This window comes from Talaromyces rugulosus, chromosome III, assembly GCF_013368755.1.
Source record: "Talaromyces rugulosus chromosome III, complete sequence".
NCBI lineage: Eukaryota > Fungi > Ascomycota > Eurotiomycetes > Eurotiales > Trichocomaceae > Talaromyces > Talaromyces rugulosus.
Window position 1 is genome coordinate 4,455,639 of NC_049563.1, and position 26,698 is coordinate 4,482,336.

Below are 26,698 nucleotides of genomic sequence, written 5' to 3' on the forward strand. Positions count from 1 at the left end.
GGCTCTGAAGGGTATGCGAATGGTTGTTTTTGCTCGTTAGAGAGGTTGATCAAGGACACACACGGACGCGACGCGTCGGCACTTTGATGCGCACCGGCCCGCAAACCCAATTTGTCCAGATTAGTACATTCAAGTTTACAATGGCAGATAAAGAGCGTGTTTTGGCTGTCGATTGACAAATTTCAAAAATTAAGCTCTCAGACGGAAGACAAGCTTTTCCTAAATATAAAATTTATCAGGGAAATGACATTTTTAAATGTATGTAGCTGCTTAAAACATTGTACTTCCGCTATGCATTGGAACAGAATATCAAACTTGGTATCACCGCTGTAAACACACTCAGGCTTTGACCTTTGAAGACCTCTCAGATCACCTCTTACGGCCCTTCTTTTTCGTCTTTTTCTTCTTCTTGGCCTTTGCAGCATCGTCATCATCCCGGGCCGTGATAATGGGCACAACTCGTGCTGGCCACTTCTTTGCATGCTCTCGCTCAAAGCCTTCTTTTTCTCTGCGGAAAAGAAGCATTGTAGCCCTTGCATCTTCCACACTCGAATGGGCTCCTTCCTGTATTTTCAAGCCAAGAAGCTGGGCGGCCAACAACTTGAGTGACGGCGACCCTCCGCCTGCAAGCTTTCGATAAGCTGGGTATTTGCTTGTGTCGCGAATATCACGCTTCGAATGAGTGAGGATCAGCGCGTTTAGGTCGTTGCGAACTGCATGGCCGACTAGGATGGCGTCTTCCAGTATTTGCGCTACATCCTTTTGGACATCTTCGAACGAGCGGGCGTCAATCATGTGCTTGGGCGCAATTCCGCTGACATGCGTTCTCCAGTCCGTGACCATTTCTTTAGGTCTGACAAACGAGTCGTAGACCTGGTCGCCGTTCCAATTCACGATGCTCACGCGAGCAAGAGCTGATTCTTTGTCGGGGTTGGGACCGACGCCAACCATTTCACAGTCGATTGCGACATATTTTCCTACCTCGGCGCTAATTTTGTTTTGTCAGTAAGGAGGAAAGACAGTAGTGAGAGCAGAAATTTGCTGCTTACGTAGGTGAGAGTCCTTCATTGATCTGCCCGTCGCGATGTACTTCCTTGCTAGCGGTAGAACTTCGCCGTGATGATGGTGTTTTCACCCGTTTTTCTTCTTCAACAACCTCAGACATCCTTTTAGGTTTAAGAAATTTCCGGGGTCTGTCTGCTTTCTTCTCAACGGTGATGTTGGTGGTCCTTTTCCTCTTCAGACCATTCTGCGATTGTATCTCCGTCGCCCGTTTGCTTGCGGGCTTTTCTTTGTTCAAAGTCGCCTGGAGCTTTTTCCAATTGTTTGACAGTGTTTGGAGCTCCATTATAATTTTTTTTTAGCACCGATGACCCTGCATGTGCTCCATATCAGAATAAAAGAAGCTGAACGGAAAAATAAAATCGGCCGAGCTTTTCCTTCCGCGGGAATCAATTTTCCCAACTAGCGGAGCGATAAGGAGTGCAAACGGTGCAAACTTCTCTTATCAATATTATCGTCCTTTTTATCCACATAGAACAAGACGGAAATAATAATTCAAATTGATGTCTCAGGCTGAAATACTTGTGTATTGGAAATATAGATAGTTGATCATAAATTTATTCGCATCATAATGGCACCGAATGTATATATTTTGGGCCAGAACAGCAACAATACCACGCCGGAAACGCCAGGTTGTTTGTATAAATCAATATTTGACAAAAGAAAGACATTCAGCAGCAGGTCCCTCCTGTTCCGCGCTATTTTTTAATCCTTACACACGCGCGAGATCATAAGCCAGGCACTTGGAAGTCTTTATGGGTCCACTTCTCAGTGAGCGACTTCTTGGCTTTCTTGGGCTGAGATACTGGTTTGCGCGACTCGAGTTTGCCCTGGACAATCAGGGTCCTGAAGCGGTCATCCAACAGGTTGCCCTCTGGCTTCAAAAGTCGTAGGGATTCTTGCAGCTCATCAGGAAGCACCACTTCGAGGGGCTTTTCAGGAGCACTAGGGAAAGTATTAGTTTTCCATATATAATCATTCCAAAGTGATCAACTTACAAGTTCTTGCCCAGAGGACGTCGGCGCAGAACAGTGTCATCGCCTTCATCAGACGAATCATTGTTAATTTGCAGTTGCTTGCGGATTTCCTCTTGCTCCTCAAGACGTTGAGCAATGTCTTTCACCAACTGCGCTTGCTCATCCTTTTGCTTCATCTTGGCTTCCCATCTCGCCTTTCTTTCGGCTTCTTTCCGCCGCTTGATCCTGTTCCGCTGGGCCTGTGTTTTACGCTCCGGCCGCTTCTTATTCAGCCATTCTGGCTTTTCGTACTCGCTTTCAAATCCTTCCCAAGCACTTTCATCATCCGACTTTACTTGGCCGTCGTCACCTTGCGCTTCTTCGACGAGACGTTGTCGTTCTGCCTCCTTTTCGGCTTCCTCGATCCGCTTCTTCTCGGCTTCAACTTCTCTAGCTCCTTCTGTGACCAAAACACTATCCCATTCTTCAAAGGAAGGGTTATAGCTTGCTCCGCCTTCGGGTTTCTTAACCGCCGGTATACGCTTGCCGTTCGCAGCCAGTGATATGGGAGCCGTTTTCAATGTCACGGGGACAATCGGGGCCTTTGGCTTGGGCAAAAAGCTGAATTTGGAGTCGTCGGTATTGGAAACTTCGGGTGAGTCACCCCATGGATCATGTTGTATCTCGCCGTCCTGCTTGGCGACAGGCTTGTTGTCTTTGGCTACCTGCTTCAATCTATCCCATTCCTTGTTGCTAACCCAGTCACTCTTCTGCTTCTTTGTCTTGGGCTCAATGATCCCATCAGTGACTTTCGAGTTCACTCGTTTGCGGCTGTCAACTGCGGGGATTGCTGATCGCTGTGCGAGGATTTCATCGGCCTTCAGAGGCTTGCGTTTCTTTCGGGATACTTTCTCTATTTCTGGGTCGCCAGTCACATCCAGGGTAAAGAGCTCTTCCGATGGTTTCTCTGCTACAACACCTCTATAAATGATGTTGGTTAGCAAATGAAAGAAGCTAGTAGTAAACATGCTGGATTGTCTTACCCTTGGATTTCTTCGTCCCGCACTACTCTGAGGCCCTCGTTGACCTCGGTAATGTCGACATTTTTGCGCCACGCCTTTTTGCCCTTCCTCGAGGGTTGCTTATACTGCTGGGGTTGCTCAATGACTTTCGACATCGTGGCGTTCGCTGCTCGTTGTGGATGGCATCTACCGCTATCTCGGTGCAAACTCACGATAATTTTTCTTTTTCTGCCAGGCGGAACGGCGGCTATCGTGGGGTTGACCTTCCCTAGCCGGGCCTAAGGCGCTTGGCTTTAGGCGCCATTCCTTTGCCGCGCGTTGTGAAATTCTGCCGTCGCCGCCTTCGTCGAACACTTCAATGCCATCCTTCGCTTTCAACGCGGATTAGCGCGACCCCCTTTCGACAGTCCATAATCTCGTGGAGCCAAGTTATTTTAATATATTCGACTAGTAATTCAGGAGGAAAACGGCTGCTTAGCTGTCGACTCGGCGCAATGCCTGTCGTCAAAGGAGGTGTCTGGTAAGACCTGCGACGCGAGATTTACGCCTTGAAAACCCAAGCTAATCTGGTATCCATAGGACAAACATCGAAGATGAAGTTCTTCGCGCAGCAGTATGATTATGATTTCTTTAGTTTATACACGCGACATTAGCTAACTAACCCTGTATAGGTCTCGAAGTATGGTCTCAACCAGTGGGCCCGTGTTTCATCGCTTCTCGCACGAAAGACGCCAAAACAATGCAAGGCAAGATGGGTAGAATGGCTGGACCCGGGTATTCGCAAGATCGAGTGGTCCCGAGAGGAGGATGAGAAGCTTCTCCATCTGGCCAAGTTGATGCCAACCCAGTGGCGTACGATCGCGCCAATTGTCGGGAGAACCGCAACACAGTGTCTGGAACGATATCAAAAACTGCTGGATGAAGCTGAGGCTCGCGAAAATGATGAATTAGGACTGGGAGGGCCTGGGGGTGAGGCACATGCTCCCAGCGCAGACGATGTTAGACGACTACGGTATGTCTAATTTTTTGGCTTTATTTACTGCCATCCATCTAACATATTTCAGACCCGGTGAACTCGACCCGGACCCCGAGTCAAAGCCCGCTCGACCCGATACTATCGATCTTGACGAAGATGAAAAAGAAATGCTGAGCGAAGCTCGAGCCCGTCTGGCCAACACTCAGGGTAAAAAGGCCAAGAGAAAGGCCCGTGAACGGCAGCTGGAAGAATCCCGCCGACTTGCTGTTTTGCAAAAACGTCGAGAATTGAAGAATGCCGGAATCAACATCAAGGTCACCACGACCAAGCAGGGCCAGATGGACTACAATGCCGATATTCCATTTGAGAAAGCTCCAGCTCCCGGTTTCTACGATACCATCGAAGAGCAATCTAGAAACGAAAGGCAGCGTGAAACGTTCGACCCCCGGAAACAACAACTTGCGAACAAGCGCAAAGGCGACCAGGATGAAGACACAGAGCGCAAGAAGCAAAAAGGCGACAAGAACCAGTCTACCTCCGCTGCCGCGGCTAAGGCTGGTCGAATGCAAAAGATTCGCGAAGCTGAGCAACTGAGCAAACGCCGTGCTCTTAATCTTCCGGCGCCTCAAGTCGGCGAGAACGAACTTGACGATATCATCAAGATGGGCCTTGCTGGAGACAAAGCTACTAAGATCGCTGGTGAAGAGGAGGGAGGTTCTCGAGGATTATTGGGAAGCTACACTGCTATGGTTGGAGGCACGCCTATCAGGACACCAAGGGCTCCTCCACAAGAGGACCATATCGCCAACGAGATCCGGAATATCAGAGCGCTGACAGAAACGCAATCGTCTCTCTTGGGCGGTGATAACACCCCTCTTCACGAAGGTGGAAGCTCTACTGGATTCGATGGAATCGCTCCTCGTCGCCAGGAGATCGTCACACCAAACCCGATGGCCACACCGTTCCGTCAAGGAGCAGATGGAGTTGGCGCAACGCCAATGCGAGGTGGTATTGGTCCTGGAGCAACACCTCTGCGAACCCCGAGAGATCATTTCTCGCTCAATAATGAACTTGAAGGAGGCCAGATTGCCGGCAGTACACCTCGCGAAGTGAAAATGCGCGAAAACTTTGTTCGACAACAACTTCGCGGCAAACTTGCTTCGCTCCCCAGACCCAAAGAGACGGAATGGGAACTAGAAGAGCTTCCCTCGGAATCTCAAGAGCCAACAATCAGTGGTGACGGGTTTAATGAAGATGCCGAGGAACGCGATCGCCGTGCAGAGCTGATTCGTAAGAAAGAAGCCGAGGCTGAGTTTAAGCGTCAGACACAAGTATACCAACGATCCTTACCGCGACCTAGTATCCTTGACATTGGTTCACTTTTGGAGCGAGCATCACAAGTCTCGGATCCAGTTGAAAGCCTAATTGCCAAAGAAGCTGCAATTCTCATCGCTAATGATGCTCGAAAACACCCCCTAGCAAACGGCAAGATTGAAGGCAAGGCACCAAAGTTTCAGAAGATTGACGACAAATGGATTCAATCGGCACGTGCCGCGGTCCTGGATGAAGTTTCTGCCGAAGAGCTCAAGTCGCAGTGGCAGGCTGACTTTGATACCTCCTGGACTTCAGCTCATGAGGGCTCTCTACCAGGTCTTTCCATTTACGATGGTGAAGAGGACGACGTCTTTCAACAAGAGCAGAGCATGATCAGCGCTTTTGACAATGTGCAAACCTCACTCATGGCTACTGCGGAGCAAGGAAATAAACTCGAGAAGAAGCTCGCATTGCATTACGGCGGATATCAGGCTCGAGCAAAGACCCTTCGAGGAAAGATTGTGGAGGCAGCATCGGCCTTGGAGAAGGCCACATTTGACGTAGATACCTTCCGGACTCTACAGATTGGAGAAGAAGCAGCACTTCGTGATCGCTTTGAACAGTTACGCGACGAAGTCACTTTGGTCACCCGCCGGGAGCGTGAAGCACAGGATCTATACAAGGCTCGGAAGGAGGAGCTCGATGAGCTTGTTGGAGGCGCTGTAAATGGGTGGCACTGAGTTAGCTTCGGAGTCTTGACGATTCCCTGTCTTTAACAGTTTAATTCCAGAATTTGACCCGATTTTGTATAGTACACATTGTGCCGATGACACGGTGGTGGCATTCATAAAGATGCAGTCGTTTAGTAAATGTAGCAACGCCAATCCCGAGCCCAAGAGCATCTCTCTAATGAAGATAGAAAGTGAGCCAGCCGAGTGTAGTCCCAGATGCAAATACCAAACCAGCTTTGAAAGCGGATGCCATAGTGTTCAAGAAAGTAGGACATCGCAAGATCTTCCCTAAACTCCGGTTCTCCCACCACTGGTGGCGCGGGCTCTTTCAATTTCCAGCTAATTGAAACGCTCTTTTTTCGCATGGTTGAAAACGGCCCCTTTTGAATCTGAAACTTGGGACAGTCCATTTGACCGAAAAATGACGTGAATGTCGCAAAGGACTCGTCCGCGCAGCCTAGAAATTGCCGAACCGTTGCTAGCACGCATTTAAAACCACAATATTCGTAGGGGTCAAAATAGAGGTCGTCCAAAGAGTCGTCACTATCATCGCTGTCGTAGGTCGTAGCACGCGGTCCTAGTGTTGAGTCTAAATGCTTAATTTTTGCGATATATCGATCCAAACAATCGTCCACTTTTCCCTTGATGTCCTCACAGATGGTGCAGATATTCCAGTTAATCATTAATTTCCAAAGAAGTGTCACAACTCGTATTTTTTCACCTACTGACGGAGGCCAAAAGGAAGGAGAAGAGAAACCATAGCTAGACTGATCTCCATCCACGCGTTCGTTACCCTGTATCAGATCATGGAAGTTGCGGAGAAGAGTGATCAAGCACATTTCTTGAAGAATCTCGATGCGGTATGCTGTGAGTAACACGTATCTAGGTCCCTGTGTGCCAGCTGCAAACTCTTTTGTGGTCTCACCAAGAGGTCGAGCTTTGTATTTTTCAGTCAACTCCTAGAATTTCGGTTGCGATGACGATGAGAATGATCCCAAAATGGCAATCATACCCACCAAATGCTTGATATCAGGGGTAGAGCGCTCTAGCACAGCGTCTAGGATACGAGCAGGGTCGATTTCAAACGTTGCCTTTGCTGTCGACGATGCACAGATGAACGCGTAAGTGGATGAAAGGTCTGGAGCTTGTTGAAGAATCATAATCAACACCTCCATTGGGAGGCGAGAGTATGGGCTGACCATTTTCTCACGGACTGCAAAGAGGGGTGAGCGAGTGTTTGAAGTTTGGGTACCGCCAGGTTTGCCTACCAGTCAGTTGCCGCACCAGCCATCGATGTTTGTAGAGTTTTGTCGAAATTGAATGGTGATAGAGGAGAACCTTGGATGCTTTCCACAGGGACTATTGAGTTAGTCAGTGTTGGATGCCGTAGAAGCAGGTGCCTTCAGCGTAATGTTCAGGAGGATGTGGCAGTTATGTTCGGTGAGCATTTTGGAAAGACCAGTGGAGCAACGAAAGGAAGAAACACAAAAAAACATTGAAACCGTCTCCAAGGAAACCTTCACAGGAATAATTTTGACTTAATGTGCGCTCAGATCTTTCAGTTTTGTGCTCTTTGCTGAGGACAATACTTTTTAGTTGTTTCCTTGTTCCTATTTTGCACTCTGAAGGGCATGATCATGGTGTATAGCAATATATTTCTTATAAATTTTAGTCCTGGTTACAGATTCCTCTTCGGGTTTCTTGTTTTCACCATCATTCTCTCTTGCATTCTACAATCCGTCCAGGTTCAAGTTCTCTTATCCCTAAATCTATTAGATTCTCAAATTAGTATCGTAAAAATACAGTAACGTATGTAATTATGTAATTTACGTAAATGTGTAAATTCGAGCTTCGTTTACGACTAGTTACTCCGTAAGCTACTCATGCAACCTCCATATTATTGGGGCGCATCTAAATCATGACTCGATGGCGCAACTGGTCAACTGACAGCCTCTGCGATACCTTCTGCACCAAGGGACACAAAGAGTGAATCAATATGGACAACATAGCACCAGCAAACATTGTCCTTGCTGAGAGAGATGGCTGCTTGGAGCGACAACCCGATGATCCTGCCCAGCCTAATCCAGAGCGTCCGTTCCTCAAACTCACGAGCGCTGCGTTTTCCTTCTTTGTCGCGGGCCTCAATGACGGCAGTCTCGGTGCTCTGTTACCGTACGTTCTACGGACCTGGGACCTGAGCATGAACCTCGTCGTTGTCATGTAAGTATCACCATCACCACAGCCGGTCCGGGCCCCGTATATCATGGCTCAATACACTCCAGATACGCCGCAACCTTTCTAGGCTGGTTCGTTGCGGCGCTCACCAACTTCTCGCTGCGCCATTACCTCGGACTCGGCGCAATGCTCGCCCTCGGAGCAGTCCTGCAGACTGTCGCTCACGCGCTGCGGTCCTGGATGCCGCCGTTTGCCTTGTACACGGTGACTTACTTTCTGGTCAGTCTTGGACAGGCATTTAACGACACCCACGCCAACGACTTTGTCTCGTCGGTGAAGTCTGCGCATCGCTGGCTCGGCGTCATCCACGCCATGTATATGGCTGGCTGTCTTGTCGGACCGCTCGTGGCCACTGCCATCGCCACGACTGATCCACGGTGGTATCTCTTCTACGTGGTGCCCTCCGGATTAGGGGTCATCAATCTCACGCTGATTGTGATTGCATTCCGCGACAAGATGACTGTCCGCATACGTAGACATCTTGTAGACCAGAGCGGACAGTCGTCTGTTGGCCGCGACGCCTTACTAGAGATGAAGAACACGCTCCGCCTACCTGCCGTGTGGATCATGAGCCTGTACTTTTTCTTTTTCCTGGGAGCGGCTGTCACTGCGGGGGGTGAGGCAAACTCTTCCCTTCTTCACTGAATCATTTGCTAATTGTTAGGTTGGGTGGCCGAGTACCTGGTCAATGTGCGCCACGGCAGGCTCAGCGAAATGGGCTATATCCCTACCGGCCTATACGGAGGCGCCTTTCTCGGCCGGCTGCTTCTCGCAGAACCGACGCATCGGCTGGGCGAACGGCGAATGATTGTGTTCTATGCCGTGCTTTGTGTGTGCTTGCAATTGGTGTTTTGGCTGTGAGCCTTATCTATCTCTAAATCCCACCAAATCTCTTGCACACTACTAACAAATGGGCAGGGTTCCAAATATCATCATTGAAGCAGTGGCCATCTCTCTGTTGGGGTTTTTTTCAGGGCCCTTCTTTGCTACAGTAAGAACTCATGACTATGTATATATGTTTGTTCTCTTCTATGTCTAACTCTAGTAGGGCATCTCTGTTGCTTCAAAACTCTTTCCGGCCGACGTCAAATCCTCTGGTATCGGTAAGTGCGGCGTGACCATTGAATAAGTACTCGCTTGTCTGTTTGTCTGTCTAATCAACGTCGGTAGCATGTGTCTTCGTTCTTGGCCAAATAGGGGGGTCTATTTTCCCCATCCTCACCGGAGTTATTGCTACTCGCGCGGGAGTCCAGGTACTGCAGCCAATGCTCGTTGCTCTTTTCTGTGCTGCGGGGGGATCGTGGCTGCTTCTACCAAAGAGACCGGTAGATGTATGAACTATATTTTACATTTTCATTGAAGCTTTTGTGTTCTAGGAATCACTACTGGAGATATCTGCTACTTAACCATAGTTTAACCAATACCAAGGCATCGATAGAACCCTCCTATAACAACAAAGAAGTTAGGTATGATTAAGTAATGAAAATAGTAATGACAATAGAGTCTGGATTGAATATACACTAGTGTAGTCTTGTTTTACACTGTTCTAATCCAGAGCCGCACTCAGATGTAATTTGCGGCTCGAGCTACCAACGAAAACTTTCTTGCTCTCATCATTAACAACCCAGTTCTGACTCACAATATCCCAGTTACTGATATCTCGACGAGTGATGCTCCCACTAAATGTAGCACTTGCCCCAGGCCTGATATGGATGCGATCAAAGTCACGCAATTGGACAGGCGGGTTGTCACCTCCCAAGGCCACATACAACTGTGGTACCTCGTCGCCAGCAATATCTCCAGTGTTGGTAATTTTGGCTGTTACTTCAAATATGATATCATATAATAAGTGATTTCCACCGGTAGCAGAACGGTCTCCCGCTGGAACTAAGGGCTGTGGAGAACCGTCACGAGCATGGTGTGGTATAAAATCAGTTCTTCCATATTCCGGGTCCATTGAAGCAGCTTTCAGTGAGCTTGTATCGTTTAGGTAAGGATATATATAGGCTGCAGGATAAGGATACTCGCTAGGAAGCGCGTATTCGTTCAGATCGCGACTGTAATTACCAAAAATCGGCGCCCTCTTGGTAGAGCCAACTGCAGGTTTGTAGTCGGGGACATCTCGCTTGGTAACTTTCAGGTGGGAATAGTTAAAAGTTGTGTAGGACAAGCCATACCCAAACTCAAAGATAGGGTCGATCCCGGCCTTGTCGAAATGACGATAGTCAATGTAGACCCCTTCAGAAAAGGTTTGTTGAGGCGGTCCATCACCGTTGTTTGGTTCGTATAGGATATCTGTGCCGTAATCCTCTCGCTGTCGAGCCCATGTAAAGGGACTACGGCCAGCGGGGTTCTCCTTGCCCCAAAGGATATCAACCAGCGAGTTGCCAGATTCCTGACCAGGGAGGCCAGCCCAAACAATAGCGGTGATGTTGGGGTTATCATACCACTCATCTACCAACACAGGCCCGACTGTGTGAAGAACGACAATGGTGTTACTACACACAGAACTGACATTGCGAATGACTTGATCAGCGTTTTGCCAAAGAGTCAGGTTATTGCGATCGCCCCAGTTTTCGTCGACCGTGATAAACCCCTCGCCAGAATCAGCGTTGCCGAAGACGATGCAAGTGGCATCGGGCTTGGAGGCGAGAGTCAGAATAGCATCGCCGGCCCAGTTGTCCAAAACACTTTCATAACGTCCCCCATATGATGTAACTTGATGTTGAATGGCCGAGTCCGGGGTAACAAGATATGGGAAATCCGATGTTCCAGATCCCCATCCCATGGCCAGTGTTCCATTATCACAACCGCGGTCCGCGCAGCCATTAGGGCCTGAGAGGCCAGGGCCCGCATCCTCACCCAGGACGGCGACAAATCTGGGAGTCTTCAGGGGCAAGCTATGATTGTTATTCTTCAGCAAAACAGTCCCCTTGGCAGCAGTTTCGCGGATGTGCTCAGCGTGATCACCTCGGACATCAACATGCCAATTGACCTGCTCGTAATCCTCGCTTCCATATGCGTATTTGTAGCCGTATGTATCATACGTCCAAGAGTTGAAGTTGACATCTGGTTGATCTTCGATACGATTCCCAACCTTGAAATAAGCAGCCATGATTCGCATAGCCATGTCATCCAGCCTCCACGCTGGAACGGTTCCATTGAGAACGGCGACAGTCAAATTAGCGCCAAAGTAGCTGTAGCCTGTATCAAATGCAGTGTCGCCAGGCATGGACATATCCATGCCAGCCAATGCGGAGGAAACCCCAGACTGGTGACCAGCCCAGTCACTCACAACGAAGCCTTGGAATCCAAGCTCTCCCTTGAGGATGTTGTTGAGTGTTTTACTGTTTTGGCAGCCGTAAGAGTTGTTAATCATGGTGTACGAGCAAAGTACAGAGCCAACACCAGCACGCACAGCATCAGCAAAGGGCCAAAGATACAATTCATGAAGGGTTCTATCATCAATATTGGATGACAGTGTTTCGGTGATGTTATAACCGTGATCTGCAGACTCGCTGACTTGACGGAAATGCTCTTGCTCGTTCCCAATATAGTGTTTAGCAGAGGCCACAATGCCAGCGTCCTGCATGCCTTTAATCGTCTCTGCCATCGAGATCCCAGTGAGCACCGGATCTGTTGCAAACCCTTCCCAGATACGGCCGCCCTCGGGTATACGGCCTAGTGGGCCAGCAACAGGTCCTAGCTGCATGGTAATACCCTTGCCCTTGTGCTCCTTGGCCATGGCGTGCCCTCTCTTATAGAGTATGGATCGATCGAATGTAGCGGCAGCTAACTGACTCGATGTAAAAGCAGAGGCGTAGTCTGCAAATCGAATACCTTGCGGGGAATCTTGGTTACAAAAGCCTTTGAATCCAAGACGAGGTACGGATCCGGTGTTGCCCACACAGGGACCATTCTCCCAACTGCGAAGATGGTCAATTCGGCGCATAATTTTCGGAATAGATAGTCACTTGGGAATTCTCACCCAACTCCCGTGGTCAGATTAACCTTTTCCAACAGAGTAAGTTGGGAAACGAAATCTTTTGCCATCCTGTGGGCATCCGCCCAACCATCGGCATGGGGATTCATCCATGGAGATGGGTAATAAGGGTCTGATAGCCATGTTTCTGGATCGTCTTCTGAAATACCCTGCATCAAGCAACAATAGTCTCTTAGCTCTTTTGTTTCTCTATTTCAATTCGCACGAAATACGCCTTTGGATAGCTCAACAGGCTTGAGGGTTATGAGTAAAACAATACACACCTCTGACTGTGCAGACTGTATAGCAGTAGCAGCGACATATCTACAATAAATTCCCACAAGGGCCAACAAAAAAGCCGGATTCCACATGAAGGATGTAACAAAGCAGAACGTCTTTTGCAATGGATGTTGAAACAGGCAAATGGAGGCCAGTTCTATTGCAAAAGCAAGGCAACAGCAGAATAAATCATGCAAGACGCGCCCGATTAAATACTAAAAGCAATTTTTGGCGCTACCAAGTAAAGGAGACAAAAAGTACAGGGGATAGGTATGAACATTAAGCGTGATTTACCAATATTACATGTATGTAATAAAAATGTGCCAGGGCATTCAACCTCGCAAAGAAATTTTTGAAGGTTTACCTTTAAAAAGTTTTCTCCCCATTTACTTAATTAGAATAAGTGAATGTAACTGTAAGCTTAGGTCTAGTTAGTAATCTAGAAATAACCACCCCTTGCCAGGTCCTCCTGACTCCAGATGTGCAATGCTAAGGGTGGCTGTCGGCAGAACTTCGGCAACTTCTGGGCCAATTGAAGACGGCACGATATAAGGGGTGAATGACCCGCAATGCTTGGCGGGGATCGAGATAGTTACTCTACTGAAGGGATGGGATTATCATTGGAAGCAATTGTGAGATCGACAGCGTGTCCATGTTGTGCTGCATACATAATAATAGTATTACCCCTCCCTCACGGCTCCACAATATGGAAAGTCCCCCGTACTCGCAAGTTCGCTATAATTATTACTATGTACAACACCCGTTGCAGTGAGGGGATCCGCTGGTGGAATTACTAAATCTGGTATTTCCTACGGAGAAATGTGGGAGTATATATATATAGCAGTAAACTGAGAAAGGTTACTAGCTTTCTAATCGAATATGTATCAAAAGCAACGAAACACGAAATCATGTTACGAATAATACAGGAGCATGCCGACCACTGCGTGTAATAACAAGCAGAACTAGTCCAGAACTAATTAAAACATTCCAGTGAGGAATTTTAAGCCTACAAGATGGTTAGTTATAACTAACCCAATGTCTCACAAATAACACAGTGTCCATCCTTAAATCTGCAATGATGCGTATTTACATGTGCTACCTTAAGAATTGAAGCGTTCTACTTCCTCTTTCGAAAACAAGAAGTGTTTCGGTAGAGATATTTCCTTTTTTTATTGCTTCATATTGTAACTGTAAACATTAATGTGGTCAATTCCTGTCATAAACTTGCTCCGGAAGGCAAAAACGAGGAACGATAATGTTGAAGGCTATTCAAAGTACAACGAACTAAAAATAATTTCAAAGGCAGAAAAATGGCAGTGTCTTACAGTTTCCATAACATTAGTGTGAAGCAGTATAAGCTTGATCTTCAACTATTGAGAAACATCTATCACCACAGAACTAAATTTCACTACTAAATCACCAGGCTCACTTGAGGGCTTCGCCGCAAACACACCAACCCAGAAATCAGTAACAGCAACACCCTTCTCAAAAACCCAAGTAATTTCTCGAAGAGGATATTTTTGACCGTCCTTGACATGGTATATCCACAACGTATCTTCTTGATCTCTGATCATCTCTATTGTTGTGGTTCCATCACCCTCCAATGTCACCGGATACAAACTCCAATCTGCCCATCTATCCTTGGTCGCAGTGCTTAAATGGGGTTTACCATGGGTAAGCTCAATGCCAGTCTTGACCCATTTCCGACTTCCATTTGCGTAGTTTAGCACAAGGATGAGTCCTCCTTGTTCATATTGATGTGTCCAGTTGGCTGAGAATGAAGCTCTGGCGCGCTCAAAGGTAGTCAATGGAACAGATTTGTATAGAATCGGAGCGTTGAATCGTTCTACCGAAGGAGGTTTGGACCAAATATCTGTCGAGGGAGAAGCAGTTATGGTGAACTCCTCGGGAAGACTTGGTTTTCCCGGGACTTCGGCGAGGGAATTGGCAAATTTGAAGTCAGCCATTTTCACTTGGAGAATATTTGGTAAGAGGAAGATGAAAGATCAAAGAGAGGAATGGGCCCTATATGATGTGCTTTGGACTGACAAATATAAAACAGACAATCATTACGTAAATATAATAATAATAACGTTATTGGCCACTTTTCTCTTTCGCTGCCCGATGAATTCCTCACTACTAGCCCATTTTGACAGCGCAAATCGAGATCTAGTACCGGTGGCTGCATTCCGTATTGCGCATTCTGTATTCCCCAATACAACATTCAAATAAGTTCTTTGGTCAATTGGTAATTAATTTGGTTAATTTTTTTTTTTTTGACTCGCTCAGTTTAAACCCAATGAGGTCGTATTCGCTACATCTGGCAGTTCAGTGTCGTATTTCTAATACTGCAGGTTAGGGCTGGTTTTCCCACCGTTATATACACTCCGAAATAGACCTTTCCTAAACAAGTAATACTTCCAGCTACAGTAATAATCCTAAACAAGTAATACTTCCAACTGCAGTAATAATACACTAACGAAGCCACCTTTCGTAATCAGCAGTTTACAAAGTTCTTTTCCTCGCTCAGGTCTTCAAAACAGCCGGTGCTTGCTTGATCGAGACTTGTTAGAATCTCCACAAATTGCGCGACATAATGTCTGTTTTGTTCTGTCATCCAAACCAGCTTTTCGTTACTGCTGCGCCCATATTCGCTTTCAATTAGTGTACTAGCAATTCTCGTATCCTGATTACCATTCAATCCCACCACAGTTGCTCCCAGATATGCTTCTGGTATTAGACCTTTGCCAATTCGTGGCGCAATTATAGCGGGAATGCATTTCGCTGTTGTGCTGGTCCAGATGATTGCCTACGGTGTTTTCCGTCAAGCGAGCTTCTACGAAGGCAAGCTCCAGTACCAAGTTCTAGCTGCAGTGCAGTGATGGTTTATATCTCTCGGTGTAGTTCTCCTACTCTTTTTCCCAGAGTATGTATTCTTCCTTTGTTTAATCCGGCATTAGTATCGAGTGTTACTTAGCTAACTTTCGTGGTTATTGTCCCCATATTGGCTTATCCCTTACAATAGGCACGAGAAGGCCAGGGAAAACATTGTGTAAAGCTTCGCAACAAGGATTATGCTGTTGATGGCGAACCTTTAGGGTGCTTACTAACCGAATCGGTCCTGATTCGTCACTGGGCAGCCTATCCTGCTTGGGAACGTAAATCGCTGACCCCCCTATATTATCTGGAATTACCAGGATTTATGCGATCAGATTAAATCACTAAGGAAATGTTTATATAAACTTATCTAATTACTATATAAATTAGAATTCTATATTTATAGATTTAACTAATTTAATATATATTTTCATCTCTAATTTATACTAGTTCTGCTTGTGACGTGCCTTTTCCAAAGATATTCGATTCCTATCTAGGGGTGCGATTCTCTAAAACAACAAGCATGGGAAAGGAATCTAACTACCAGGACCTGCGGGAAGGTTTTATCTTGTGTGCTTAGGTAACCAGCTTGACCCCTTATGGCCCCGGGGTGAGGCTATCCCCAGATCTGGCACCGCGGGTTAGGGTTGATGCCCTTCCTGCCTGAGGCCTCCCATCCGGCCACGAGGCCGCTCCTACCCTTGGGGATAGCCTCAGGCTCAGCCGTCACATGCTATATTATTAAATAAATATTAAGATTCTAAAGTTTAATATTTATAAGTCTAGTCTTATTTATATAATTATCTTATATTTTTAGTAACTTATATAGTAATTTAAAAGTATATAAGATATTAATAATCTGAGCTTAGCTATCGATTCTGCTCAATAACTGCTGGGAGGTGTGTTACAGGGCTTGGCGTAACCCAGCCGCACACGGGGTTCGATAACTCTATTATATAGTCTAAAATATTCCCAGGCTATTAATAATAAAGTAATGTAGGAATATTGATACTGTTAGATTGATAATGGCTGGTTCTAGATATAACTTAAATCTAAAAATAATGAACTGGAACTCTTATGCTATTGATAAAGAAGCGCGGTGGCCAAAAATCTTCGCCAATCCGGAGACGCTGAGTGATATCTCGCTCAAGAAATGTAGATCCTTTCTTATTTTCGATTTCCATACGTAGAGCTAAGTGCGGCTGAAGAGCTAGTTTGAACTTTGATAGCAACAACTGGGAATAACCATTTTTACGTTCTGACAGGGATACCGTCCCGCCGCTCCGTGCGGCCAAAATAGGAAAACTTGAAAGTTGATAGCAATAGACATGTGGAGGCGAACATCCCGTACGGATCGTTGATGAATACTGGATACGTACCTCGTTCGTGTTTTTCTACTGGTTTGCCGGGGAACGAGCCGTTCAGACTCCTACTCCACTATATTACCAAACAACAACATTTTGAACTATGTAATTTCTTAGTATTAAAGCTTTCTTCTAGTATTTAAATCTAATTATTAACCTATTGGTATAATTTGTTAGTATTTGAGCTAACTCTTGTTTACATCCGCTGCATGGATCTTGTCTAATATAGGTAATCCATGAGAGTGTGGCGTTGAGCCTCTCTTGTATTATTATTAGTTATAAATAGAAGCAAGGCGTTTTTTTTTCCGCGACCCCAAGCTTAGCTGCGCTGGCTTTTGCACACGGGAAAGAGTGTAAACGCGGATTACTGATGTCTCGAACAAACCACTAGTAGCAATGCGTCCCTACGGAGTACTCCGTACGTACAAAGATGGTTCGTAAAGAGTTTAACGTAACCGTACACGTTGGAAAGTGTTTTATAAAAAGGGGCTATGTGTGCCTCATTAGCCTTGGCGGAGTACTTGGCATAAAAATTTAAGTATCAGCAGGTACGTAAAAGATGAAGGTGAACGCTGGTGAACGTGAAAACGGGCGAACAATGCCACCGGCTGGCCAAAGTCTCCGATTGGAGCCAGGGTTAATCAACTCCCTATATATTGAACGCAGTAAACCGTAAGTTGGTCGATTGTTGTTAAGATCTATACATGCCCTTGCAGCCGGACCCTCCGGCCAACTTGCAGCGATATCAGGAGGTTCCTCGCTCTCCTGGAGTTCCGTATTCAACCCTGGTTAGAAATTCTCGAGATGCTTCTCCTGCGGCATCTCACTGCCGTATGGCTCGGGATGAGCAGCGTTGGTATGTCAGGACACTTTTTTTGCTGAGCCGCCGCTGATAGTTGAAATTGAAAGTCATGCCTGCGGGTGCGCAATACGCCTCGCCCACTCCCTCGACAGGTCGGAAAGAAACTGCCACACAAGTTTCATCATTGTCGATAGCTGCAGGTCAACTCGCCGTCCCCTCGGCACCCCCTTTGGAGACGTCGAACGGCACTGTTATCCAATTGGTGACTGGCGGTGGCAACGACACTCTCCAACAAAGCTTCGTCCATGACGCATCCAACTTCAAAATCAAGACTAGACCTAGGGACGAATTGCCAAGATCTGTTGACGAGGCGACGCTTCTTAGGATTCGCAACGAGGAGTCAGTGCTCAAAAAGCGCCGCGAAGAGGAATCTCCATATACTCCCGTGTCGGATCAAATGTCGCCCTTGAAACGGGGAACTGGGACGCCTCTCTTGCGTCGTGATCGGATCAAGATGATGATTGTAGGTGACAGTATCTCACAGGGGATGGAAGGAGATTGGACCTGGCGCTATCGGCTCTGGGAGTGGCTCAAGAGCCAAAATGAGGACTTCGAGTTTGTTGGCCCCTGGATTGGAACTCGTCAGTCGCCAGATGAGACAAAACCGGTATGTTTATAGCCTCTCTCCTGGCGAGGAAAGTGCCTGGTTCTTGGCTGACTGTGGCATAATATAGCCATCACCACCTGAGATTTTCGGGGAGCCAGTGCCCGAGGAGGCGCCTTTGGTCTCTGGAGGCTACGCCGATGGCGTTGACTCTGCATTCGAGACAAAACATTTCGCACTTTGGGGACGTCAAGCAGCAGAGGCTAAAACTGAGATCAAGAAGATGGTGGAGGAATATGAGCCAACGTATCTCTTGGTTTTACTTGGCTTCAATGATCTTGGGGTAAGCCTTTCTCCTAGGAAACAAATCTCTTGCTCTGGCGGAGCGATACGATTGCGTTTTTCTCTATAAATGCGGAGGCTAACAGTGGAATGTTAAGTGGTTTGTCAGTGGTCCTGAAGGTACTCTTGCCAGCATTAAGTCCATCGTAGACGAATCCCGTGCTGCAAATCCGAATATCAATATCATTCTTGGTGACGTTGTGCAGCGGAGTGCTATTGATTTTCGTGCAGATCTGCCTGTGATTACCGATCAGTATAACGCGCTATTACGAGCCGCCGTACCAAAGTGGAACACTGCAGTATCCCCGGTAGCAATGGCATTTGTTCGTGAGTATTTCATTGATGCGGCTCAGGCAAGAAATTAACGGACGGTTTGTGTAGGTGATACCTATGGCTGTGAAACACAAGCCTGCCCTTCAGGTCATGATGGATTACATCCTAACGCACTCGGAGAGTTTCAAATTGCCCGCGCATTCAGCCTTGCACTCGTATATGGGTTCGGGATCGGTACAGATAGCCTCTCTATACCTGCTAGTGTATCAGGCAGACCAAATCCAGTATGTCTCTTGCGCCCTTGATAAGGCATGGATATGGCTCACGGACATGATAGGTACCTTTAAATGTAATGGCATACGCCTCTCCGTATGGAATTACAGTGACGTGGTTCAAGGTTTACGGAGCGCGAAAGTATGGTGTGAGAAGCAGATATAAGGGCCTTACAGATTGGAATGAGGGCACTGCTTTTACTAATCGATTTGACAATACGTAAGTGTGTTTCTAGTTACTGCATTCTGCTTCTCTCTTTGATCGAGTATATACAGTACAGAGCTAATTCTTTGTCAATCTAGGTGGGTAATAGCGGGTTCGCACTTCGAATACCAGGTTCGTTTTCCACTTGGTGTCGCCGACTTCCCTGCCCCATCTTGCAGCACATGCACATGCTTACATTTTTAATCTTGATTTAGATCCGTGTCGATAATGAAATCGATGGAACGTCTGATTGGTCTGACATAGTCGACGCAATTGCTGACCCGAAAACGCTTCAGGGTCCGTCAACCATCCATGCTTCGCCCACCGAAAACGGTGTCCATGTGTCCTGGTCTGCTGTCGATGGCGCGGAGTTCTACGCCGCTCTTCTCTTCGACTCCGATCTACCTGGAGCGTGGTTAAGTGTGGTCGGGGTCAGGGGCTTATCATACACATGGGAATCGCAATACGTAGGTCACCGTCACGTTGTTGCCGTACAGGCTTGGAACGATATCGGTGGTGGTCTCCCTACCCTAGGAAGAAATGTCATCCCCGGAACCACGGACGCACCCACAGCGCCGACCAATCTCTACATTGACTCGGTGGATGCGACTACAGTGGTAAGTATGCAGATCTCTATTCTTTCGATACGTACTTATTCGTTGAGTAGCAACTTTCCTGGTGCGGCGACTGTTCCGACACCTCGTACAAACTTTACACCCGTTCTCTCAATACGGATCTCACTAATCTCAGTGACTGGTCGGGAAGCGACGCTGGTTCAGCCCCAGCAACCGGCGTTGCTTACTTGGTTCCTGGTGTTTGGAATTACGAGTTCGCTGTCACTGCTCTCAATGGCGACCTCGAATCACCCATGTCTGACGGCCTCCAAGCCTACTATCCCGGCTATACACGCGGAGGAGGGGAGTGCAAAAAATGTACAACCCCGGAACCTGCGCCGAATGATCCTGTGCCCGAGACGAGTCCGAGCGTATTGCCCATCGTCCCCGTGCTCGGCGGCGGTACCGACTATAAGCTTCACGACTGCGGAGAAGTGAAAGACAAAGATGGCAATGAGAAAGATGGCAGAACGCTCTGGAGGGAACTTGGGGCTAGCGCGGCCTGGGAAGATGCAGTCGCTTATTATAACAATGGCAATAAGGAAAGGCAATTTTCGCAAACCGTAGCGTCATTCTTTAACGCTTCGGGTTTAGCATCTACCATGGATTGCAGGTCACTGAATGTCGATAATGGCTGCGGGGATGCAAGTATCGCCTGCGAAAATGTTAATTATCCAGCTGGCTATGTCATCCTTAACTCGATGGCGAATCTCGATGCTGTAAGGGCACTTTTGTTAACATGCTGCGGGCAGAGCACACTAGTACTCTCGTATGCTAATGATTATTTATACAGCTATTTTTTCAACTGTACAGCTCCATCACTGACGCCTCAACGGACGTATGGCAGGACGCCGAGAAAATTTCTAGCACATTTAACCCTCCACCCCCATCAGACGATACGGCTCTATTCATTCTCGGTCTGGTTCAAAATGTATGGAGCATGGCCCTCTCACCCGGTCTTGGGAAGGGTTCGTTCCTTTTATTTTTATACCCTCTATTTGAAGCACTAGCAGCTAACAAGATGTAGTCCTCACAACAACCTTTGGAGAAGCCGGTAAGTCGAAGGCATTTGATAAAGTGAATGAATTTGCCGACATCGGATTTGAAAAAATCGGCGAGGCGATTGGGTAAGAGTTTAACCTATCTATGTTTTTGGTTACCTTCCGCATAGCTGCCTGGTTTATGATGCGGTTCATGGCTGATCTTTTTATTCTTTTTTTTTTGGCAGTCCGGTGTCTAACCCTGTCTCCACTGCGTCGGCAATCCAGGATCAATTGCATGCAGTGTCCACTCTGTGGCTAAATGCTACGGATCAAATTAATAATGCCATGTTCGACGGCCAACAGAACTCTATTACAAACCTCAGAGAAATTATTGACGATGGCGGGTTTATGGTTAGACAAGGCGAAGGCGCCTTTGATATGAGGGCTGGCACCGAGACGCCTCTGTACGCCCAGGTGATTCCATTGGCATGGTCGTACGATAGGGGTGACCCGCCTATCAACCCAAGCGGAGTCTTCATCTTAGACTGGGAAACCGCCTGCAAGACCGACGATGACTGTCCGGACAATATTGATTGGCTACCAAATGGAGCAGCCAAGAGGACGTGCCATTGCTACAAGGAAAATATGTACTTTCTTGTGCAACTATGGGGCTCGGCGGAGTCTCCTGGAAGTTATCCTTCCAATACTCCCTCTGACAACATATTCAACGAACCACCTGGCTTGGACGACCTCGACGGTAGAAAATGGGGCGGCCTCACATTAGTTAAATTTATCGAAGGGTGAGTAACCAAGTAGGAGCTACCCCTACCTCCCCGGTTAGCAACCTGCGCTGTTTACAAGACAAGCCAAATAATAAAACAAACCCAGTAACTAACCTATCCTCTATCTAGGTCAGTCAACACTTACATTGCTAATGGCAGGAAGAATGGCTACACGCCTGATTTCAAGGATGACGAGATTATGCAGGCATATGTTGATGAAGCAAGCGATCATAATGCTGTCGCACCTGGAGTTGTCCAAATCCCCGTCTGCCCCCCGCGTGAGGCTTGGGATAACTGGGATGAAGTGTACCACGGCAACCCCAAGTCGGAACACTACCCTTGTAACTAAGTTAAAAGCGGCTACGCACCACCATCCACCCTTTATGTTGCTGAGTTCTCTCTTTTCTCGAAGCGGAGTGAAGCTGAGATGGCGAGTCTTGTACCTATTGCAAACATAATGGCCTGTTCTGAGAGCCAATCCTAGGGTCATACAACCTTCCAATGAAACCGCATTTCAGGGGTTTTACATGGATATACTCCCTCTAGGCATACATAGTTGCCCTCCATTACTCCTAAAACTTCTTGATTTACATGATATTACCCTCATGTACGCTCCTAGGTGACACAGAGGCGACTCATATAATCGTGAATTGGCTAGTAAATTTTGGTTGTATAAAAAGACGGTCGTGATCGCTTATCGTAATCATCGTTCGTGGTCATCTTCGTGTAAATGCATGGAGGATCAGCAGAAACTGTACCTAGTAATGGTTGTGACCGCTGTCTAGTTTGCATGCAGGGTGTCATATGAAGCAAGGACTCACAGTTAGTCAATACTACTTATATCAGTAGCCGCTGAATGATACTACATATGTACATGACCACTAGTTGATCTGATCTTGTCAAGCATTAAATACGTCATAAATCCTCTTCAAAACGGCCTACCCTAGGGGGCCTCGTCCCCTCTAGTTCAACAGGAGGGGCTGTTCGCCTTGCCGGTGTATTACCAAGCTCTCCTAGAGAGTGTGAGTATAGTTCTCGTGTAGTTGAAGGTGTCGTAGTCGTCAATTCTGCATTGTGATCTTTATTCCGGTAATAACCATGCCAGCCATGATTACCGTTTTCACCACGTCGTTGTCGAGGGCGTATATAGAGTAGGAAGACACCAGCAAGAATAATGAGAATGCCTCCGATTGCCACGCCGACTCCAATGCCAGCTTTCGCTCCAGTAGATAGTGACGACGTGGACGAAGCTGGATGACTCGTGTTCGAAGGTGCTGCCGTGGTTGTCTCTGCTCCTGTTGATATAGAAGAGAGTGAAGATGTAGTAGAAGTAGACGGAGCCGTTATGGACGTTGCGATAAAATCATGCAGTTGCCAGCGGATAGAAACTCCGTATGCGTCGAAGTTATTAGATGCGCTGGTCATCACTATCGATAGCGGCGCTGAGCCGGAGGTGTTCGTTATGATTGTAAAGTCGATTTTGCTAGGGTTGATTACGCTGCATAAGTCGATCAAGTACCAGGGCCCCGGCATACATTTCAAAAAAACAAACAGGAAAAACTGCTGGAAGAGTGAAGGTCTTTTTACCTTACAACAACTATATTTAAAGAGAACTGCAATATAACACAGCCTTCATTAATATTCTTTATTTCAATATTAATCTATATATTTCAAATAAAAAGCTATAATATATTATAAAAAAAAATAAAAAACTAATATCACTATTTAATAAATGGTTATTCACAATGTTGTTTATCGGTTGACACCGACAATATATGTAGATTTCAATAACAATAGTGAGTGGATATAATAGAAATGTTGTATATTTACATAAATTTATTATATATTGCTATACTTTACTTTTAAATATGAGCGTCTAAAATACTTGGATGTTCATCAATTGATCCTTGTGACCAGCGTACACTAACAATTTCTTTTGTGTATAACGTTTTCTGTACTCCGCGCATCAATTGACGAAGTTATATATAATTCTTTAGATGTTCCTATAATTTAGTATCTAATACCCTTTTTCATGTTTTCTAAGAGGTATAGAAATCTCTCCTAATTATTCTATCAGGCTTTTCCTAAATAAATCTAGGCCAACTCTGTCTGCATCCTGAGCAAGTACTCTTTGGGACTGCATGCGGGAGCCGCTTTTAGTCGGCCGAAGAATCCAACTTGAACTCTTGCCGCGACTCATCCATCTCACTCGCCACGATCCATCACCAAACTCTCAAACCCATCAGGTTTTCATCGCGAAATCAGTCATAAATATTCCAACAGCGGACAGAGAGTACTGCAGAAATTTTTTTTAATATTTTTAAAGCCAAGATGGTGGCACGGGAGGATGTCGAGACACCGGACCCCGTGGAAAAAGGGTTTGCCACACTCAATACGCTCAGGTAAGTACGGGGAAAAAACATCAACTATACCTGAAATACATTATTTGTAGTCGCTTTTATCGGTCGCATCTGCTTACTTTTGCTATAGGATCGGTGTGAAGGCCATGGTCGAGAAAGTGAGTACCCTTGTAACGCGATATCATCGGCAAAGTGGTCACGTGATCATATTTTTTTCACCTCTTGATATCCTGGTATAGTATGTTGCCAGAAGCTGACAGTCGCGGTTCAGGATGGTCAACTTAGAAAAGCGGAAATTCTTTCGTCGAGGCAGCGTAAAGGTGCCCCTTATTTCTAGTACGTGGATTGACATGACTTGGTCGAAACAGGTAGCTTACATGATTATAGTGTCCACTACGTTGACTTCAACAAACGACTCGATGGTAAGTCGGCACTGAATTTCACCATAACTTTTTTGCCATGGCTAATATTCTTGCTAGAATGGGTATCGGCAACGCGGATCGACCTGACTCAGGAGGTTGAGTGGCCTGCTCCGGAGAAACCAGAAAAGAAAAAGAGCACAGGAGGTGCAGCCCAGAAAGCACCAAGCAAAAACGCAAACCAGAAACGCGCCAGAGCAGATAGTCGTGATGTCTCCTCGACACCAGACTTGCTCACTGGCAAGAATGCCAATGTCAGCAAAGCCCCGCGTCCATCCAAGGCCGGAGGAAAGGAGAATCGCTTGGAAGATACGCCAATCACTATCTCTGTGACTGGCTCAGAGTCTGTGTCGGCAGAAGGCACGCCAAAGGGAGACCTTGATGATATCGAGATGGCTGATGCTGATGCTAAAGCCGAGGAGTCGCAAGAAAAGATGCTGGGTGATATGACTCGCGAAGAGGAGATTGAAAAGCTGCGAACAAGTGGAAGTATGACACAGAACCCGACTGAAATCCATCGTGTGCGCAATTTGAACCGGGTCCAAATGGGAAAGCATGAAATGGAGCCCTGGTACTTTTCGCCATACCCAGAATCCTTCCAAGATGCAGACCTCGTCTACATTGACGAGTTTTGTTTGAGTTATTTCGACAACCAGCGTGCATTTGAACGGCATCGATCAAAGTGTACTCTCACCCATCCGCCAGGAAATGAAATCTACCGCGATGATTATATTTCCTTTTTCGAAGTGGATGGGAGGCGACAGCGCACATGGTGCCGAAACCTGTGCTTACTGTGCAAGCTCTTCCTTGACCACAAGACTTTATACTACGATGTTGATCCTTTTCTCTTCTACTGCATGTGTACCCGAGATGAAACCGGTTGCCATCTCACCGGATACTTCTCCAAGGAAAAGGACTCTGCAGAGGGTTATAACCTGGCTTGTATTTTGACACTACCGCAATATCAACGCCGCGGCTTTGGTCGCCTCCTGATCCAATTCAGTTACGAGCTGAGCAAGCGTGAAGGCAGACTTGGCTCTCCCGAGAAACCGCTTAGTGATCTGGGTCTGTTGAGTTATCGTCAGTATTGGCGTGAAAACCTTGTGGAAATTATGCTCGAGGCTGGTCGCGAAGCAATCAGTGAGTTCGAACTGGCAACTATCACAGCCATGACTGAGAAGGACGTGCACGAAACTTTACTTGTCCTCAATATGCTACGATACCATGTAAGACTATCCTCCCCTGCGAAAGACGTACTTTTTGTTTTCTCTGTTAGCTAACGCCAATGTTTTCTCTCCCTCAGAAAGGAAATTGGATCATCGTGATCCCAGAGGCAGTCATACAGCAGCACAACAAAAGAGTAGAAAAGGAGCGACTTCGAGGCGTTAAAAAGCTCGATCCGGCACGTTTGCAATGGAAACCTCCTGTTTTCACTGCTTCCAACAGAACCTGGAATTGGTGATTCTTGTTTCATCCTTCTTTTCTATTTTAGTTTCCATTATGATTATAATTCTTTTTTGTATCGGGGGTTTCCTGTATGTGTATTTCGGCGAGGTGTTTTTACTCTTGGAGTATGGTTTTCTTTCGTGTATGCTTAGGGCGAGGTGCCGTTGGTTGCAAGGCCATTGTTTTTTTTTTTAAAGAACCTATTGTAATTTAGACATAGAGTTTACAACTCGAAAAGTGTCATGTCAACATTGAAATATGGGCGTGTCTTTCCAATTAGCTCCCTCGTGGTCCGCTACTACAGTTGAGTACATGTAGGTGATTAATTGAAGCTCCGGGAACAATTCATTTGCTACTTTATGTAGATCTGAACAGGATGTTATCTCATTTAAGTTACACATAATATGCACAGCAAAACATGCATGCGCACAGTTATTGAATTGCAAAGCATTGCATGCCTGTGATTATCCGAACAATCGATCATAGAGCATGTAAATAAAATAGAAAAGGTTAAGACATGAAGGAAGAAACGTCACAGAAAAAAAGGAAAAAGTATGATAATTTGGGCTTTCAAACCCCCGAGTTTCGCACTATGCCACAAACAAGCAACTTGAGTCAATTCGCTCATGTCGCAAGTTTGACGATAAGGAGAAATGGAAGAAAAGTACGGTTGAGTGCTCGATGGAAAATAGGGTCAGGAGGGGTTCTCTGTCTTGAAGACAGGAACAAAGAAAGATAGCACCGATGGCAATATCAATCAAGAAGATTAAACGGTGTGGTGGAGGAGACTATTAAGAC

The 26,698-nt window shown here is 46.5% G+C and overlaps 9 protein-coding genes across 9 annotated transcripts; 4 read left to right on the plus strand and 5 right to left on the minus strand.

Annotated features, from left to right (window-relative positions):
• Positions 1-369: 369 nt before the first annotated feature.
• On the minus strand, positions 370-3,195 carry TRUGW13939_06314 (uncharacterized protein; the record flags this gene model as incomplete). The annotated part of the gene is made up of 5 exons (XM_035489467.1): positions 370-988; positions 1,050-1,306; positions 1,806-2,007; positions 2,061-2,999; positions 3,062-3,195. The coding sequence occupies 5 exons, from the start codon at positions 3,193-3,195 to the stop codon at positions 370-372; spliced, it is 2,151 nt and encodes a 716-aa protein (XP_035345360.1).
• A 339-nt stretch (positions 3,196-3,534) lies between these two features.
• On the plus strand, positions 3,535-6,070 carry TRUGW13939_06315 (uncharacterized protein; the record flags this gene model as incomplete). The annotated part of the gene is made up of 4 exons (XM_035489468.1): positions 3,535-3,560; positions 3,620-3,653; positions 3,712-4,052; positions 4,105-6,070. The coding sequence occupies 4 exons, from the start codon at positions 3,535-3,537 to the stop codon at positions 6,068-6,070; spliced, it is 2,367 nt and encodes a 788-aa protein (XP_035345361.1).
• A 122-nt stretch (positions 6,071-6,192) lies between these two features.
• Positions 6,193-7,352, minus strand: TRUGW13939_06316 (uncharacterized protein; the record flags this gene model as incomplete). Its single annotated transcript, XM_035489469.1, has 3 exons — positions 6,193-7,020; positions 7,078-7,274; positions 7,346-7,352. 3 exons carry the CDS (start codon positions 7,350-7,352, stop codon positions 6,193-6,195), a joined length of 1,032 nt encoding a protein of 343 aa, XP_035345362.1.
• A 705-nt stretch (positions 7,353-8,057) lies between these two features.
• On the plus strand, positions 8,058-9,702 carry TRUGW13939_06317 (uncharacterized protein; the record flags this gene model as incomplete). The annotated part of the gene is made up of 7 exons (XM_035489470.1): positions 8,058-8,281; positions 8,344-8,912; positions 8,961-9,153; positions 9,215-9,287; positions 9,345-9,399; positions 9,467-9,621; positions 9,673-9,702. 7 exons carry the CDS (start codon positions 8,058-8,060, stop codon positions 9,700-9,702), a joined length of 1,299 nt encoding a protein of 432 aa, XP_035345363.1.
• A 140-nt stretch (positions 9,703-9,842) lies between these two features.
• Positions 9,843-12,454, minus strand: TRUGW13939_06318 (uncharacterized protein; the record flags this gene model as incomplete). The annotated part of the gene is made up of 2 exons (XM_035489471.1): positions 9,843-12,222; positions 12,285-12,454. 2 exons carry the CDS (start codon positions 12,452-12,454, stop codon positions 9,843-9,845), a joined length of 2,550 nt encoding a protein of 849 aa, XP_035345364.1.
• Positions 12,455-13,927: 1,473 nt separating this feature from the next.
• On the minus strand, positions 13,928-14,524 carry TRUGW13939_06319 (uncharacterized protein; the record flags this gene model as incomplete). Its single annotated transcript, XM_035489472.1, has 1 exon — positions 13,928-14,524. The coding sequence occupies one exon, from the start codon at positions 14,522-14,524 to the stop codon at positions 13,928-13,930; it is 597 nt and encodes a 198-aa protein (XP_035345365.1).
• Positions 14,525-17,709: 3,185 nt separating this feature from the next.
• Positions 17,710-22,024, plus strand: TRUGW13939_06320 (uncharacterized protein; the record flags this gene model as incomplete). The annotated part of the gene is made up of 12 exons (XM_035489473.1): positions 17,710-18,267; positions 18,335-18,547; positions 18,645-18,873; positions 18,928-19,103; positions 19,157-19,311; positions 19,395-19,428; positions 19,512-19,913; positions 19,964-20,629; positions 20,704-20,878; positions 20,938-21,037; positions 21,139-21,693; positions 21,805-22,024. The coding sequence occupies 12 exons, from the start codon at positions 17,710-17,712 to the stop codon at positions 22,022-22,024; spliced, it is 3,483 nt and encodes a 1,160-aa protein (XP_035345366.1).
• A 566-nt stretch (positions 22,025-22,590) lies between these two features.
• Positions 22,591-23,100, minus strand: TRUGW13939_06321 (uncharacterized protein; the record flags this gene model as incomplete). Its single annotated transcript, XM_035489474.1, has 1 exon — positions 22,591-23,100. The coding sequence occupies one exon, from the start codon at positions 23,098-23,100 to the stop codon at positions 22,591-22,593; it is 510 nt and encodes a 169-aa protein (XP_035345367.1).
• Positions 23,101-24,006: 906 nt separating this feature from the next.
• Positions 24,007-25,916, plus strand: TRUGW13939_06322 (uncharacterized protein; the record flags this gene model as incomplete). Its single annotated transcript, XM_035489475.1, has 6 exons — positions 24,007-24,077; positions 24,166-24,193; positions 24,307-24,371; positions 24,423-24,457; positions 24,515-25,680; positions 25,731-25,916. The coding sequence occupies 6 exons, from the start codon at positions 24,007-24,009 to the stop codon at positions 25,914-25,916; spliced, it is 1,551 nt and encodes a 516-aa protein (XP_035345368.1).
• Between the last annotated feature and the right edge of the window lie 782 nt (positions 25,917-26,698).